Consider the following 18619-nt stretch of genomic DNA (forward strand, 5'->3'; position numbering starts at 1 on the left):
ACAAAATGCTAGATTTGGGTACTATATTTTCGACACTGTCACAAATAGGTTATAGTGTTGAAAATGTACACTAGTCTTTCATGAAGGCGTAATATCTATGAAAAAAATACACCAGAAACCACAATACAATGTCCAAGTCCCATTTCAAAGACTTACATCAATATTATTCAAAGTTTAAAGGAGGTAATTATATTAACGATCAATAAATCCTCTTTGAAAACAAATATCAAGGGAGGTCATCAATGATATCTCTTTAGAAAACAATTAATACACATTCTGCCCCAACAAAATCTATAAGCTATCCAAGTACTATTCCAAGGGAAGTAATCCTGAACCAAAATTTAAATATTGACTCCTATAGGATAATAATCCAATAGATCGACAAAACAGTTGAAGAAAATATCAGCAGTATAACGAATAAAAGTTTGTGATTCGGAGAAAGTAGAATCTCAAGGATATTGCCAAAATTGGAACGATATATATCAGTGTATTATATGGAATCTTCTTTTCTGACAACGTTCATCAGTCAAACTTTGTTCACTTTCTTCTCATAGCACACAAGTTATAAAGACTAAATTCGTCAGCAGTATATGAGACACAAAAGCGTACGAAGGTCGAATGAAAATAGGAAGCCGCATTGGCCGGAATGGATCAATTACCACTCTACTGACCTATTCTTCCGATGGGTATCTAGGACTTCAGGGCATGTCTTGATCCCCGACGAACAATCAGTGAACCAAAAATGTTTGACCATGTGGCAAAACCGGTTGTCATATCCAGCAGCCTACTATAAATCTTGATGACTAATGGCGTCCTTATGTTTTACATTATACTTATATAGTATATACTATGTTAGTTTTCGCCCCCAGGTAAACTCTAATGAGGAAGTCAGTTACGCATACTATGCCCCAGAGCTCGGTCGGAATTACTAATATTATAAGGTTAATGCATACACACCGATAAATAGTCCGTGATATAAATGAACTTTGCCGGAAACTGAGAATGACTGCACTGTATTTGAAATAGAAATTTCCATGAAAAAGTAAAAACATCCAATTAAAACCGCCAAAGTCGTGATATTACTGAAATATAAAGCACTATCATCTTAGGTCGTGAGATATTCCTACTCGCATGAATCACATCATTTATACAGTCCTACATACCGTTTTCACCCAATGTATATTTTCTATCCTTTCAACTATTTGACAGTCGGGGTCACGTGACTACTACCTGTTTCATTTAGGTCCAGTGAGCAAAAGAGCCATTTATAATTTGTCTATAGCTGCCTGACGATCAATTAAAAAATTGTCAAAATGCCGGTAAGTTTAATTTTAGTATAATTCCAAGATTGGTTCAATCCCTTTATTTTTGAGATTTTTGTTTTAAATTCTGCTCGATAGGTCAAAAATTTTACTCAATTTAGACAACTTTTTGATGGGAATGTTGTGAATTCCTTAAAACTTGCCGAGCGTATCGAGACTTATTAATATGAATGAATGATTTCATTCCTGGAACTTTATTTCATAATCAGCTTATACTTTTAAATATTAAGGTAACTGATATATTTTTGATGAAAAATAAGCTATGCCTGAAGGTAAACATTATTAAAGTGTTAGCGGACCACGCCCACTAATGAAATATTTACTTTCGTGTCAACGTAACTTCAAAAATCGTCTGTATAAGTTTTTGTATCAACATACATATTAACCTATAACTTATCTCTTTTAAAAAAAAATATAACACAGTAGGTTTAGTCTTTGATGTTTGTGTAAAATGTTAATTGACGTGGCCATAATTATGTAAATGGTAAAAAAATGGGACCTAATAATTTCTTTACAAAAGATATCCATTCACACGACCTGTTACATTTGAATTAGTTTTTTTTCTTATACTAAAGGGGGTCCCAGGAGGCCTATCTGGAATTTCAGGCGGCATCTGGAGGAATGTGATGAAAGGGTTTGGTCAACCTGGACTAATGGTAAATCGAATTTGCCCAAGCGACTATCCATTGCTCATAGACTATACCTTCTTGTGGACGACCAAAGCGGCCGGAAACTGCGATATCCAGCCTTCAATTTCTGGATGCTGTCCAGCTGAGCTCACCTCAATGGGATCGATCTAATCTTCTGGGCTTTAGAAACACGCTCTGGATTAGTTCTCCAATGGCCCTACAACACTTCAAATGAGCATTGCTCTGTGCTCATAGGGCGTATAGACTTAAATATATGTCTCAATTGAATTGCTGACAATATCTCCGTATCTATACTTAATACTAAAAATGCAAACCTTGCATTGTTATGCGAAAGAATGTAACTTACTACTAGTTTGATTCAAATTTATGTAAATTCTGTATGACTAAAAGTTGGGTATAAACTGAGAATGGAAACTAGGTCCAGCTGTTACCATCATTAGGTAATATACAGTCAGATTTTACATACACAACGTAAAATGAAGCAGAAATATTTAATCTAGATCTTGAAACAGTCAATATTTCAAACAATCAGAATTATATTAAATTTCCAAGGTTAGAAGCAGAATACCGAGACTGTATTTTTCACAGCTTGTTGGACAGAATATAAGCTTCCATGAGACAGTTATATGGGTATCATATCATTTAACATAATAGCGTACTCACACTGAATTTATGCATCACAAATTCTTCTTGGCATTGATGACGTCAAAGACTTCATTCGTTATAGTGCAATTTAACTATCATTTAACGAAATTGTACTTCAGGCAGTTGATACCAAGCACCTCTCGATAATATCAATTTAAATTGAATTTAAAATTTTTTGATCTTAATGTCAATAACATTATTTTGAGGTGTTTTGCTCCAATAATTTTGTAATAACTACACACACAGTGATAGTCGTCAGTGAGTAAATATACTCGAGAGTCAATGAATGGGTTTGTTCTAAATAGGTAAAGATATGAATTACACCTACATAGGTAAAACTGGTATATTTAATGTGAACAATTTAACTCTTTCTGTCTCACACATCGTGGAAAATGATAACCTGAATTTGAGGGGTAGTGTGGGTGTTGTGTCGTTACATTCTGTTATATTTCACAATCATTCACCAACGAAGTTTACCAATCAAAGATTACGATATCGGTACGTTCTAACCTCGAAGGATTGCCTGTTATCTCCAGTTATGAACAACCTTTGGAAGGGAAAGTCTTCAATAAAATGTCAAATTGGGGATGAAATATGATATTAAAAAAATTGAGCCATCTTTACGGATTTTTTAGTCTGACTGATAATTATATTAATTTATAGTCCGAGACTCATACCCCCTTTGATAATCTAGACTATATTTGTCGACCAGCTACACTACTTCTATATAAAACACTTAGCTGAGAGAATATAATAGTATAGACGTTTTGGACCATTAAACCCGAAAAAAGATTTTGATTAAATGATAAGATGACCTCGTCTTGTCCGCCTACATTTTTATAATAACTCAATGACAGTCGCCAACCGAGAAATATATATCATTATATTCTCCACAACCTACCTTGTTTTACTACTCTCAATTTCACTATGCCTCATATTTCATAGCTAGCAGAGGATATGATATCGTTTCATTTCTTGGAGGGGGCAGCTGCAACGCAGCTTTGGATTCCAAAACACTTGTCAACAGCTTTCAAAATTTTAGCTACTGTGATAACCTAATAGTCAGCAGTATAGTGCAAATGCTTTAGCTTTGATCACTCATGTAAAAAAAAATTGAATTTGAGCAAAAGACGACTTACTTCAATTTGATAATCTAACCCACCATCTGTATTAAATATTGCAACATTATATTTCCAGGGAACTATAAGTAAGAACTATGATTTCGATGCCTCAGCTGTGGTGGAACAACTCAGGAACTCTATGACTGGGCTTGGAACTGATGAAGATACTATTATTAATATTCTGGTAACTCATGACAATGAACAAAGACGTGAAATTGACGAGTCTTATAAATGTGCTTATGGAAAGGTAAAAAAAAATTGTCTATGATCATATTAATTTTCTATCCATGTGGAGTTTAAAAAACCTTTAAGAACAACATTTAGTTAAAACAAACTATAAAACCGGTTTGATTGGCGGCCATCTTGGTGGCCATTTTGGTTTGGGTATATTTGCCTGGATAGCGACCTGTATAGAGCACCTCTGTTTTGCAGCAAATTTGCAGCACATACCAAGAACAACGTCCTATGTTTAATTTTAACAGTCAAGTCAAAAATACCAGACTTTTTTCTCAACGTCGCTCAAGATAATTTTGTTGTTCAGCCATGGTTCCAATATTGCAATAAATAAACAATCTGGTTTCATTTATTTTAGGACCTAATTGAAGATCTGAAGTCTGAGTTAAAAGGTGACTTTGAAGAAATCTGCGTTAGCATGTTGGAACATCCAAGAAAGTATGATGCCAAACAGATCCATAATGCTATGTGTGTAAGTTCCTTTACTTTGATTTATTTGCATGCTGCAGTTTGAATGGCATTTGAACCCAACCAAATCCAAGATCACAATGTGATCTTCATCTTTTCATCAGCAGTACATCGGTAGTTTGTTGTTGCGTCTTGTTACGCACTGAAGAAGTTGAATGGGTAGATTCACAAAAGAAAAAATATTGACTGCAACATTAGCACTTCAAACCCTTGGCACCTTTAAATGCCTGATAAACGTCTTCTAACTTGCTTACGTCTGTGAACCTTATGTCCAGCATTTGATTGCCGATCAATTACTGTTAACAAGGACAGTGGTGTTTTGTCATTTCACAAAGATAATGATTCTTAGAAAAGCCTCTGCCAAGGGGCACCTGTTATTGTTTAGCATAACAATTGTAGGGAGCTGGTACTGATGAAACTACCATTATTGAGATCATGACCACAAGAAGTAATGCTGAGATTGAAGAGATCAAACAAATCTATAAAGACGGTAAGAAAATCAATGTTGGTTGCATATTGGTAAACATATCTAAGGTTTTGGATATTCAACCCTTCTTCTTGAATAAGATTTTGTTTAAATCAGCAATTCTGCAATGCATAATGTGCTCCAATTGCCGAAAGCATTTGATTAAAGGCGTGAAAGATGCACCACTGCAATTCCGTGAAACCCATTAATATAAGTAACTGGAAACTGACAATGATATGTCCATAAATGGAATTTACACAAATATATATCACTGACAATAATATTTTGTAGAATTTGAGAATGAGATGGAAGATGATTTAAAGGGTGAAACTTCAGGATATTTTGAAAGATTATTGGTATCTTTATGTTCTGGTGCTCGAGAGGAATCACCAAGTGTGGATTATGAGAAGGCTACAGAAGATGCCCAGAAATTCTACGATGTAAGGATATACATTAATCTTCTGAATTCGTCGTGCTACGTGCACCATGTGTACAAAAATTGGAAGAAGTCATTTAGCTATACTAAGCTTTTTTTGTCGTCCAAGTCAAAGCTCGGCTTTGATATGTATTATGTCTTGATTATGCTTGCTCTTTGTGCATTTGGTCGCTTCAACAGGTGCAATAGACAACATGACATGTATATAGTTAATTGGTAAGGTCCTTTAAGCAACTCTGCATGCACATGACCACAAACAATTTTAAGATGCTTTATTTGAATAGAGGTATAACTACACCTGTAATTATTTTAGGCTGCTGAAGCAGTATGGGGAACTGAAGAGGCTGATTTAAATGCCATCCTTTGTTTACGAAGCAGACCTCAGCTCTATCAAACTATGATACACTATGAGAGTTTGACTGGTAAAACCATGGAACAGTCTGTACAAGACGACTGCTCTGGAACGTTACAAAATGGATATTTAGCCATTAGTAAGTGGATAAATATTCATGCATTACCAGTTAATTGTGTTGGGGGCCATATTGTTTATTGGGTCCAACAATAACATCCATAGTATTTCATTGTCGCATACCAGGCTCCAAAATACGAGAGGGTTTCGAAACTGGATCAATTTTAACTAATCAATTCTTCGTCCATGAGGTGTTTAATACATATTACCTCGAATTAACTGTTTTAACCCTGCGCTAGAGCTGTCTATTGAAATAGTGACTTGTTACCTTTCAACCACGCAAACATGATACCTATAACCAGGCCCTACGTCTCAAAAGTTGCCTTTACGATATTGTAAAGAATTAGTATTTATTATAACTGTTAATTCTCGGTTTGCCTTGTATAACCTCAATTATTTATATAAACTTTTGTTATTTCAGTTGAAACTACCAAAAACTTACCAGCATTTTTCGCCAGAAGATTGAATGAAAGTTTTTCTGGAATAGGAACCTCAGACACTCATCTCATCAGAATTGTCGTATCAAGAAGTGAGGTAAGTAGCCATCTCAGTATTTAGCCTAATAGGGCACTACTTTGGTATCATTGATAATTGTCTCCCTTGCTGAGCTACAGATTTAGGTCAACAGTCCTCTTCGCTTCTGGGAAAATCTCAGCAGTCGACTTTGCCATGTCCGACCTCAAAAGCCATTAAACATTCAAATAATGCAGATTATTTCAATCAGTTTCCAAGAGAAAGAAAATGCAATGAAGGATTCAAAATTACTATTTTTGGTGTTTCAGATTGATCTTGATGATATTAAACAAATTTATGAAGAAAAATATGAAACCTCTCTCTGTGATGCTATAGCTAGTGAATGTGGTGGAGATTATAAGAAGATGTTACAAGCTATTGTTAATGGCGGTGTCCAATAATTTATTTTTATTCTTGGGAATGTTTGAGTGTATTGTGAACCCTGGCCATATTTTGAATAATCCTTTAACGACATTTAGAGATCACATTCAATAACGGAACCAAACATGTTATACTTCTCCTTGGTTTTTAGCTGGGTTAAGCCTTTCATGGCTGTAACAAGGCTTGGGGGAAATAAAGAGATGTTCCCCACGATAGTAAAGTATATTTCAAGAATAACCATAGATAAATAGACAAAAACAATGCATGTTTTATTATGCCAGTGAATCAGAGAATCCGGAAAAAAACTCTTGTTCAAAACAGCGGTCGGAAAGAATGATTGTTGCTGAACAATTTGAAACAGTTTATTTGAAATTGAGAATTCTGAAATATTTCTATTTGAAATTTTATGTACACTGCCATTGGTTCACAATACACCTATCATCGTTCTCTTACTGAAGTATTTTATAGATATTTCAAATTCATATTATATATTATCGTTCCAAGGGTATTTTTTTGGATATGGGTTACGGAGAATTTTAGCATATAGAAATCTTCCTTTGACTTCCAAATCTGAACAATTCTTCTGACTTTTGGTTTCTTACATAGGCCTATATCAACCATCGTATGTATTAAACTTTTTGACACTGGAATTGAGCGACTCATTACCACATTTTTTCATGTAAACTGTTTTAAGACATAGAGGCATTATAAATGAGCATTTTGACCACTTTTACTTTTGTTATTTATTATGATATTTTTTGTTCCTCGGTATATAGAACAAGATAGAAATGATATACAAGAGCCCTACGAGTATTATTGAATTCATTTGGTTAGATTGTTATTACAAATTTGGATATCAATATGTCAATTTATGAGTTGAAACTTTGAGTATAGTGGCAAAGAACCAAACTAAGCATTATGTACTTATTTTCTGTTGATGTAAACACTCCAAGATATACACTAGTACTTCCATTTAGCAATATAGAATGTTTCTAGTTAAAAATAGTTAAATATTTAAATTTCTAGAACAGATAGTCAAAGTAATAAAGCTCAATAATTTATCAGTTATCACATGGTTTGTGTTCTCAATTACAATGAGTCAGGATGACATTTTTGCTGGTGTTGTCATCCAATTAGATCTTCAGTGAAAGGATAGACATCCCATCAGAGACTAATATTTCTGAATTGCTTCCAGTTGGGAACTTGAGTTGTAGATTCGGCTTCCTTATTCTGACTTCTTTAACAATTACATCTGACTGCAAATATTGACATTGTTTGAGGAGACTGACGCTAGAAGAGTGAAGATAAGGTAATGTTCCACTATGGCCAACACTAGTAATGTATTATTTTTTATTTTGAAAGATTTCTAGGAAAACATAACTGGTACAAAGGGGGCAATATATATATTGTTTATGAAATAAGATCTAGGCTTTATTCACAATACTGTATATAAAAATACAAAATATACAGTTCTTTTTATAACACTGATCTGTGAGAACAGAAAAACTACATAATGCTAGCAAAAACTAAGCATTAACCTTTTCTATCATTAATATGAGCAGTCTCAAACAGGACTTTCTTACTGAAAACTTGCCCCATAGAGTCTTCAAACAATACTTAGACAACTAACTCTGTAGTCTATGATATATCAATGCAAATAGCAAAACCATTCACGGCAGATCAGATCAATTCACAAAAAAGAAAATTTTGAAGAAAAAAAACAAAACAAATGTATAAGAAATACAACAGAATTTCTACATTGAATATTTCATTATTTAGTATTATAAGTATATCATATAGTTACTTCTTATATAATTTATCTATATACAATATAATAATAAACTCTCAAAAAAACATTTTGCTAAATTTTAAATCTGTACATATGTAGACTAGCCTGATAATAATAATAATAATAATAATAATTAATAATAATTGATCATTAAGAGTTGAAAACACACTTTAAATTCAAAATATCAGAAATATCCTTTACTATTTTCATTATTTTATTAACTCTTTCAAGTTTTCTAAGTTATTTCTTACTGATGACTGTAGGAATAGGACTAATTTTAACATATTCTCAATAGATCAACAAATGCATAAAATAATAAAAATTTAAGTGAGTAACCTCATGTAATTGATAAGGAACTTACCGTCCAAATGCCTATAGGCAATTGGAAAATAACTGCAATACTTAAATAGTAGGATATTCAAATCTACAATAGCCCATTAATTAAGATTGATCATTTCAAAAAAAAAATTCTGAATTACTTAACAAGACTGTAAACTGTATATAATTATGAACCATGAAATTTAAACAGGCCATCTAGTAAGATAGACAGCTTCCTAACAAGAATATTATCATGAAATATCAGGTTTAGATATAATTTTAGTACCAAAAAGATTGTCCTTCAGTTAAAAAAAACGTCCATATAATTCAACAATAAGAAATCATAGCTATGCTTATAAATAACCAATCTACTTCAGTTGTGGCTTCATAAGGGAGACAACTTGCTATTAGGATAAAATTCATCAAGGTCAAGGTCACTAAATATGTGTACCCTCAAAACCATCATAAATTACTTGAATTTGAATTACTAGATATGGTTATTACTAAGATCATCATTTCAACAGCTGGTATACTAAACATTATGCAGTAAGAAATGGCAGCATCATTCTTAAATGTCTATTATTAAACTTTTCAATCTATCACAAAAATCAAACAAATAGAAAAAAGGTTTTATGAGGAAAAAGTAACAAAAATAAAATCTTTAAAGATGAAATATTGATAATGATTTAAGAATCATGATTTAAATCTTGTAACAAAATATAGACTTTACATGAGTTGAAGGGTAACTATGGTAGAATCGAATATTAACTATGTTATAACTGGGCTAATTTTCTGTTTAATATTTCCAGATTGACAATTCAATGTTCCTTATATTCATGGTACATTTCACAGTTTTTTTTTTATTAATTATCTGTTGAAAATAGAGATTGAAAGTCATGATGTGATAGGCAGTGTTTCATTAAATATCTACTATACGCAATTCTGATATTGCAAACCCAACTTTTTTAGTCTGAAGTACTCTGAACATGCCTAAACTAAATCTTGCGTTTTAATTTCATTTAGTTTGCCTTTATTTCACACAATTTTTTTGGTATCAAACTAATAAAGAAAATATCAGATTAAGAACAGAAAGAAAGAAAAATGGATGGATGAGTGAATGATTTTGATTAGGAAAAAAATCAACATGTACAATTCCAATTGTACAAAGCACTTAAATTGTAAACTATCAATAAATCGAAAGAAAACAAACAAAAATAGAGCACAATAAAAGGGAGATAACACATAGAGGGAAAAATTAACATGTGGACAGCAAACATTAAATATTCTTTAACACATTATATACAGTCTCTATATCATTAACTTCACAATTTAGTTGAGGTTCACTGTATTGATGAAATAATCAAACTTATACAGCACAAGATATTGACCTTGAACTATCAGTCCTGAAGAATATGACCTTGGCCTTTCCAAGTCTGTGAGAGGTGCTGATTCTTTTATCATCTTTTACAAATGTACACACAATATGATTTTGTTCCAGACTATTTAACACTATAAGGAACACTAAGATTGTCTCACTCACAGTGTATGACTGAATATATATATATATATTATACACAGGTAATGATCACATGACTATAATCATATATACATAACAGGAGGGCTATAAGATGTAAAGATGGTATAATGTATATTGATGTTTATTATTGTCTGTGATCTCTTGATCTACGTCTTTTAGCTAATGAATCACTTTGATCTGAAATTAAAAGAAAGTATGAACAAGACTGATACAAACCCTGCCTTCATTGCATCAAGAAACCTTTCTACTAATTTGAAATTTAGTAATTACATTAAATTACAAAGAATAACATGCTTTGAAGAAAATAATAACATAATTTCAATTTTGGACTAGGAGTCATGGTGTCAACTCCATGTGGTCATGAAGTTTGAAAAAAAAATATAATAATTTTATTGAAATTCTGTTCCAACATAAGCCAAAGAAATATTAATACAGAAACATGTTGTTACTTCGAGTTTCACGCTTTGCGATCTTCAGACAACTGACCTATTTAAGCCTGATATGTTTTTACCTTTTTGTTTAACAGAACGTGTTGCCCTTTTTTGTGTAGTAACAGGTGTAGTTGTTGTTTCTTCCTTTAAGTCGTGTTTATCATTAGAAACAGCAGGCGTTGATGATTGACTTCGCGTACGCCCTTGAATAACTGGTGCAGCAAAAAATGCTACAAAACAAATTAGATGAAATAATGAATATACATTTTATATTTAATAACTGAAATAACACAGAGAGTCACACTGTTTAAGAAATATTGCTTTAAATCTTTTTATAACGGAGAGCTAGCTTAAAAATAAAACTGGAGCACTGGAAACAATTGAACTTGTTGTTAATTTTCAATAAAGCTAAGAATAGGATGGTTCTTTACAGAATTTCAAACTTACAATGTGCCACGTTAGCGCCAGGTAATTGTGGTTTGTTTCGTCTCCCTCTTGTTTTTAATAGATCATCATCTTTCATTCCAACATTATCTTCATTTGTGGCTGGTTTCTCATCAGTTTCTGGCTTGCAATCGATCAATTTCCCATCCACTGATATTAACGTTGGGATAGCATCGTTATCAAACACTCCTTCTTCTGATATCTTCATTTCTTTAGCTTCACTACTTTCGCTTTCACTGTTGTTAGATTTACGCTTTCTTGTTAACCTTCTCTGAGGAGGGTCGCTATCTAAAGGGGACGTTTCTTTCAGAGTTAAGACTGGTGGTGTACTGTCTGATGATACACTTGTTGAAGATGTTGTTGCTGATGAAGATTGAGAACTAGGAGTAGTCACTATTGATTGGGTAGTTGTGGGTGAGCTAGACACTACAGTGTTTACGTCCAAATGATTTTCAAGAACTGGAGGTTGTGAATCACTATCTTCTTTCACAGGCTCAATATTTTGTTTCTCGTTTGAGGCTTCTGGTTTGACAACACTCATAGATTCCTGTGTCAAACTGATCAAATTTTCTGCTTCCCCATTTTTAAGATTTTCAGTGCCTGTAGTTTTCAAAGTGTCCGACATATTTTCAGATTGAATTGTAGTTTTTGACACACTTTGAACAGCGATATTTTCAGGTTTATTGTCAACAGAAGGGGAAGGAACAGCATTTGATAAATCTACACTAGTCAACAAAACACCATGCTGCCTAGAGTAACTAACACTAGTCTGTGTGGTTAATGTGCTACCTGAGAGGTTAGATGTGGAATGCTGACTTGCTGATGAGACAAAGGGTGGGACGCTAGTGATGACAGGTGTGTCATCAGATCTATTAATAGTAACAGAATGAGTCACTGGTTGATCCTCTGAAGACAACTGCGTATTATCACTTTGTTTAGACACTGTTTTTAATAAATGTTGTGAACTACAACCACTATCTTCAACTGTTTTTTCTGAAGCACTTTTACTGAGATCATTAGATATGGTTTGTTCCGTGGCACATATGTTAGCTGATAAATGAAGATTTGGGTTTTCCGAAGTAGAGTCATTTCTCCTTTGAAAACTTGCACCATTATCACTGCCTTGAGATATATTGCACACACTAAAAGGCACAGATTCTGATTGTAAAGGTTGCTGAGTATGTAAAGATGACATATTATCCATTTTGTCATTTGCCATTTCTGAGTGACTGACTGTTTGAGATATTGACGGCACACATTTGGAATGATGTTGAGAAGTGTGAGTTATAGATGTGTGATACGGGTCACTAGATATATCTGACGACGGTGAATAAACTGAGTTACTAGACACTGATGAAAAAACGTGAGAATTACTGTTCGTATTATTAACACTCCCATATTGTGATGATGGTATAGCACTATTTAAATTATTCATATTTTGTCCCATGAAATTTTGTCCCAACCCACCACTACTACCTACTGTTCTACAAACACTAGCACCTGGAGATTTTGTACCACTGGCACAACTCCTTGGTGAAGTTGCACCATTTGCATTTTTCGAACTTCCAGGGGACTTGCATGCACGCGAGTGAGGTAGACTTAACTCATTTGAAGGGAGTGGTTTAACTAACCGTTGAACAGATTCAGTTAATCGTCGTGGTAACGGTAGTCCTGGTGCATAAAGGTGATTGAGCATGTTCACGTTGACTGGTGAAGAACGTTTCGAATATTTACTAGTTATGTTAGAACCTTTAGTTCCATCTAAAGCAGCCTGTGCTTTATATGCCAAGCCTTTTGCTGTTGCTTGTAAAATGTCTTGTTCAGTGAAGCCAGCAAATTTCTCAGAATTTGGAGGTGAATCAAATTCTAAGCCTTCAAATTGATGAGAATCAAAATTATCCGTATTTATGTGACCGAAGAATGAATTTGCTAAATTTAAATCTGGCCAATCATTGTAATTATTAACATAATGTGATTGGATTTTTTCCACAGGATCTAATTTAGGTGGTTCTGGTGTTTTGCCACCCTGTCGAGGGCTTTGTGGATTCGATCGCTGTTTCTTTTCACTGCTTTTTGGCTTTGATGGTCCATTCTCAGTTACACAATTTTCTGAAAAAAAAAACAAAATATTAGTTTCAACTAGAAATGTTTGCAGAAATATATTGAATTTCTTTCTTTCAGTAAACTTATATTTTAGGGAGACCAAAAATTCAGTTCTGCTTATTATCTAATGAATTCAACTAAAACAATTCATCTTCAATGGATTTACTGCTATTATGGATGATAATTGTAATAATAATCAAAAAAAATATCATAACTCAATAGTCTGAAATATTCACTAGAAGTACAATAAGCTTACCTCTAATGTATGATGAAACACTCGATACCACATTGTTGTGAGTAGAATGTCCTGGTGATTTAGATTTTGGCAATTCCTCCAGTTTTTTATGATCATATGAATTCTGCTCCTTCTGAACAGTTGTTGGACCATTCACTCTCTTTTCTGTTATTTCCTTTTCAACTTTTAAATGGACATTGTTGGGTTTTACGTCATTATGTTTATGACCATAAAGGATCTGTTCAAACTTATTCAATTTTGACATCGGTTCTTTCTGAAGCATAGAGTTTTGATGGGTTGATGTCTGATCGTTATTCATTACATATCCTACAGTCATCACTTTAGATGTCTTCATTTCTGCTGTATACTTCAAGGATTTTAAACACTCATCACCACTCACTTCTACATGAACTTGGGTAGTCGTCCTGAATTCATCACCAGGTTCAGATGGAGTGTCATCAGATCTCTCAGATGAACTACCAACACCTGAATCATGGTTATACACCTTGTTTCCACTTGAGTCTACAGGTGAAACCGTTGCTGCAGGTCCTTCTGTATTCATATCATTCATTATGCCAACACTGTGATTGGAGCTCTCATCCCCTTCGCAGGACACTTTGCCATTAGGACTGCCAGTAATGCTGTGAACTTCAGTATTTCTAATGTTTGGGGAGTTCAGAGAAGGAAGGGGATCCAATTTTGCACGTGATTGGGCACTGTGAGAGTAAATTGTTAAGGTAGTGTCTTGTGATGTAAAAGAACTTGAATAAGAAGTTACATTAGCGTTCTGAGTAGGTACAGTAGTGCTTGAATTATGCAGTTTTGACTGGCCAACATTTGTCCCTGAAGTAAAACTTGTAGAAGAGAGAGTGTGCATCACAGAACTATTTGAAACAGATTTTGGCACTGAAGAAACACCAGAAAACACTGAAGTTTCTGATTTCATTTCCTGTCTCGCTTGTCCACTACGAGGCGTAGAGTTCACTGTAGTATTCACGCAATGACTAGAATGTTCAGTTGCATAGATATCCATAGCAACAGAGCGCGAAGTAGGTATATGATTGTTGAGATTATCACTATATAAGCTTACGTTTCCCTTGTTCATCCCACTAGAGGAACTGGGGTGAGAGTTTTTGTTAGATATGGGTGAGATGTTCTGCGTTGTCAACGAAGATGTTCTAGTTGCTGCCACACTTTGTTTGATTTTCTCCACAAACTGTTCTTTATCCCGAGGAATTAAAGGCCCAATTCTTAACTTTAAATCACCTGGTTTCTTTTCACTAACCGTACAGGTTAATCTTTCAGTCATTAACATTGATTTAGATTTATTTGGACTATTGTCTACGGATTTTTCAATGCGTTCTAGTTCACCAGTGTAAGGATTCACAATTTTACCAGCAGTTACTTCAGGAGGAAATGGATCATCCACTTTATATTTCTTATTTCCAGCACTAAATGTACGCTCATGCTCCATGAAATTAACACTATCCACAACTCCCTGTGTATGGTTGCTTTGATTAGGTAAGGTAGGGATACGAGGATCCTCTCTGGGCTGCCCAGACACTGATGTTCTGCTGGACCCATCCAAACCAGGGTTAGGAATACTTTCAATAGGGATTTCTCCATCTACTGATGTTCTTGTTGAATCTTTCGGTTTTCTTGGTTTCCTTTTCTTTTTCACTGGTGGCCCACCTTCATTTGGAGGCAACATTTTCTGTCCTGCCAAGTTGTTCAACCCAGCCACTAAGGGTTCAGTCTGCAACAAATTGACCAGTAAGGGACTTGCAGCAGTGACAGTTTTACCCTGTCTTGGAATATTATTGACTGGAGCCATAGTATGAGGATATGGTGGTGGTGGAGGCAATCCTAGATTAGGGAAATTATTCATTGCATTTGAACTTCCAGGTGGGGATGGAAATTTCAACCCAGGTTGGCCTACAGGACTCAAGCTGGAGGATGTTGGAGATGGATAACTTGGGCTGTGACTTGATGGATAGCCAGTAGGACTTCTACCAGGTGGAAAATTACTGGAATAAGAACTTGCTTGAGTGGTGGTGGTTCCATGAATTGTTGAATTAGATGAACTGAGTATGTTGTTAGCTTTAAATGGAATCGGCTCACTTGATGTAGCCACAACATTAGGAGATCTGAACACTTCTTTACCATTCACTGATAAATTAGGATTAAATATATCAAATAATGAAGTTCCTTTTCGCAAATAGTCTGCTATATTTTTCCGAGTAGCTTCCACAACATTAGGTCCGGGAGAGGACACTTCATCTGAACTTTGAAGTCCAGATTCTAAGCCAGGCACAGTTGAAGGGCCAGTCCTATTTGAGTCATTAGTTTTTAAGATAAGTTCTGCTCTCTCATTATTTCGCCCTGCTATAGTTAGAGAGATAATCTGATCGCCTTCAATCTGTACAGCCAATACTCCCAAACTGCGTAATGTAGCATTTCCTTGTTGAGCAAATTGTTTTAACCTCAATGCTGCTTCTTTAGTTATATTGAAGGTTACTCGTACACTATTCCATGGCTCAACTTTCTTCAAAATAACCTGATTTGAATCTGAAAAATACATTGCATTAGATATTAATATGCATATATATCGAAATTCAGACATCTTTACATCATGTGATTTGAACGATATTTAGGTGCAAGAGTTACATTTAACAAAGAAAACAAGGCCTTTATTATTGTATTTTTATTCATTTTTTTAATTACTAAGCATATAAATCAGAAAAATCAGAAAGAATCATCTCATATGATGACATCAAGTGTAATTTTTGTAGAAAAGATATGTTCTTAAAATATGATTAATACCAGAATATGCAACTTGTGTTATCTTTTACCTCAATATTCCTTTCTTGTTCTTAGTATCTATAATTCATAATCTTAAAAGAAGTCGTCTGAAAACTTGAGGTCTAAATATTTAATGGGCAATAATTTATATAACAAAATTACCTGTTGAAAGTAATTCTTTCAGATGGAGTCTAAACTCCTCTAAGCGTCTATGTAATTCAGGATCATGAAAATCCCCCTCGCAGGTGACAACTGTCTCGATGTAGTCCTCCTGCGGACCCATCGCTATCATCCATCAACCATGCACCTGCAAAACAGATAAATATCTATCATGGAATAAATTAACATGAGAAATGCAATCTTTGCAAACAAACAAAATTCTGCTAATCTGGCAATCAGATATATACACATTATGGTGCCTAAAATAACATGATATCATATCCTTGTGATGCAAATTTGGAAAAAATAATAATATGTATTTCATTGAAAAAATTTAACTTTAATTCTTCCTAATGCACTCAAAACCAGTCAATATTCCAACTAAAACATTTCGAAATAAACTAAACAAATCGTACATCAAATTCCTTGTCCTGTACTAGTTACTAATTTGAAATGCAGATGCAAAAGTCACTGGACTACAAGGTCAAAAACTTAAAACATAACGACCTAATTTTGGCACCAAAGGCAATTCTATTTCGAGGAAACTAACTTGTAAGCTTATTTATGCCTGTTACAAGAAAGCTTTTGTTAATGGCAATTTTTCCATGTAGGATTCAGGTTGCATTTAATTAAATGCTTCATCAGTATAAAACAAGTCATTGAACACAGAAAATACCCAAATTAATAAAATAGACAACCATTATGATAAATTCATAAGACAAAAAATGTCATTTAATAAGCATATGTTCTATAATACTGTGGTGGTGGAATATTAGATAATATGGTATAAATAATAGTCAAACTAAATATGATAACAAAATTCTAAACTACAATAATTCTTGGTCTTCAATTTAGGCCTACCTCTTCCTTCAGTTTTTATCACATCTAGACACAACAATCACTTAACTGTAAATTGGTGGACAGAATCATTGCAAAAACGGTAGGTCTATGCCTGTTTGCTATGCAATGACAGAATAACAGCATAAAATGGGCAAATCTGAAACTCTTGTCAATTCAGAAAATAAATGACCCTGCCTGTCCAACACTACAATCCATCCAGTCAGCCATGGCATTTTGCAGATCACCTCCATAAACAACTTTTTTTGCAAAATTACACAGAGCTTTCCCTACTTGGTGTTAATTTTCATACAACCAGGTGATTCTAAATGAATAAGGTGACATAGATTGATGAGTTGATTAGGGGACTAGTTTTAAGTAAAAAATATTGCATCGTCTTTCACACCGACATCGTCGAGAAAAGAAGCGATACGGGTCGAAATCGGCCCAAATATGGAACCGGTGCACACATTTAGCTCGATTCATAAGATTAGTTATGTCGTCCTCATAAATCAAAATTATATAATTGATGTTATCAAATAATGCTGCGGGCTTAAAATACCTGAAAGGTTGAGAAATTTGTCCCAAATTGACTAAGTATCATGTACACCATTGAACAATAACAACTGCCGCCATTTGCAATGGATACACTACGCATGCGCATACTATCTGGGACTTCTGGGAGAAATCTTGTCAGAGGTGAAGGCCTCACAGGGACCTGTAAACAGGAGCCGAGATATAAGTGATGAAGCCTTAGCCTTATTACAGGCAAGGAAATAGAATTATTACATCTTGCTGAAACTTATTTTTCCACGATCTGTCAATCATGGGCTCACGCTCACACTTTGACATTGCAACTCATGACCTAAGGCGTAGTTGCAGATTCAATCAATAATGTGATGTTGGTTTTAAAATGTTCAGGGTCAGCTACAAAAATTAATAATTCTGTCATTAAACTGTGTGTTAGTTAGTTAAATGGGATAATTGCATTTGTTAGGTCATAATTATTTAGTGATGACGATGATCTTTGGGATTATAGTAGGCATACCATCCAGGTCCGTAACTAAACAGACTAAGGCAGCCGACCAATTCTATTACTGCAACTAAACTCCATACACCATAATAAAAAAGAACTTGCCCCTTTGAACAATCTAGTCACGGGAATATGATCTAGCCATTTCAGCATAAAATGTGCCTATAATAGAGATACTTTATGCTGAAATGGCTGTAGAGTGGTCCTATTTTTTTTATTATACCAA

At 34.2% G+C, this 18619-nt stretch overlaps 2 protein-coding genes across 2 annotated transcripts; one reads left to right on the plus strand and one right to left on the minus strand.

The window, feature by feature from the left end:
- The first annotated feature begins 1254 nt into the window (after positions 1 to 1254).
- LOTGIDRAFT_219492 (hypothetical protein) lies at positions 1255 to 7773 on the plus strand. Its single transcript, XM_009062893.1, has 8 exons — positions 1255 to 1319; positions 3815 to 3985; positions 4331 to 4444; positions 4840 to 4930; positions 5198 to 5346; positions 5656 to 5833; positions 6233 to 6345; positions 6594 to 7773. Exons 1-8 carry the CDS (start codon positions 1314 to 1316, stop codon positions 6723 to 6725), a joined length of 954 nt encoding a protein of 317 aa, XP_009061141.1. The 5' UTR covers positions 1255 to 1313; the 3' UTR covers positions 6726 to 7773.
- Positions 7774 to 9642: 1869 nt separating this feature from the next.
- LOTGIDRAFT_234686 (hypothetical protein) lies at positions 9643 to 16647 on the minus strand (the record flags this gene model as incomplete). Its single annotated transcript, XM_009062894.1, has 5 exons — positions 9643 to 10526; positions 10861 to 11010; positions 11228 to 13333; positions 13584 to 16130; positions 16527 to 16647. The coding sequence occupies 5 exons, from the start codon at positions 16645 to 16647 to the stop codon at positions 10474 to 10476; spliced, it is 4977 nt and encodes a 1658-aa protein (XP_009061142.1). The 3' UTR covers positions 9643 to 10473.
- Between the last annotated feature and the right edge of the window lie 1972 nt (positions 16648 to 18619).

This window comes from Lottia gigantea (genome assembly GCF_000327385.1).
Source record: "Lottia gigantea unplaced genomic scaffold LOTGIsca_54, whole genome shotgun sequence".
NCBI classification, from domain to species: domain Eukaryota; kingdom Metazoa; phylum Mollusca; class Gastropoda; family Lottiidae; genus Lottia; species Lottia gigantea.

Coding starts and splice junctions, on each gene's coding strand:
- LOTGIDRAFT_219492 (XM_009062893.1), top strand. Junction 3,986..4,330: donor ATAAATGTGCTTATGGAAAG/GTAAAAAAAAAT, acceptor CATTTATTTTAG/GACCTAATTGAAGATCTGAA. Junction 5,834..6,232: donor AAATGGATATTTAGCCATTA/GTAAGTGGATAA, acceptor TTGTTATTTCAG/TTGAAACTACCAAAAACTTA.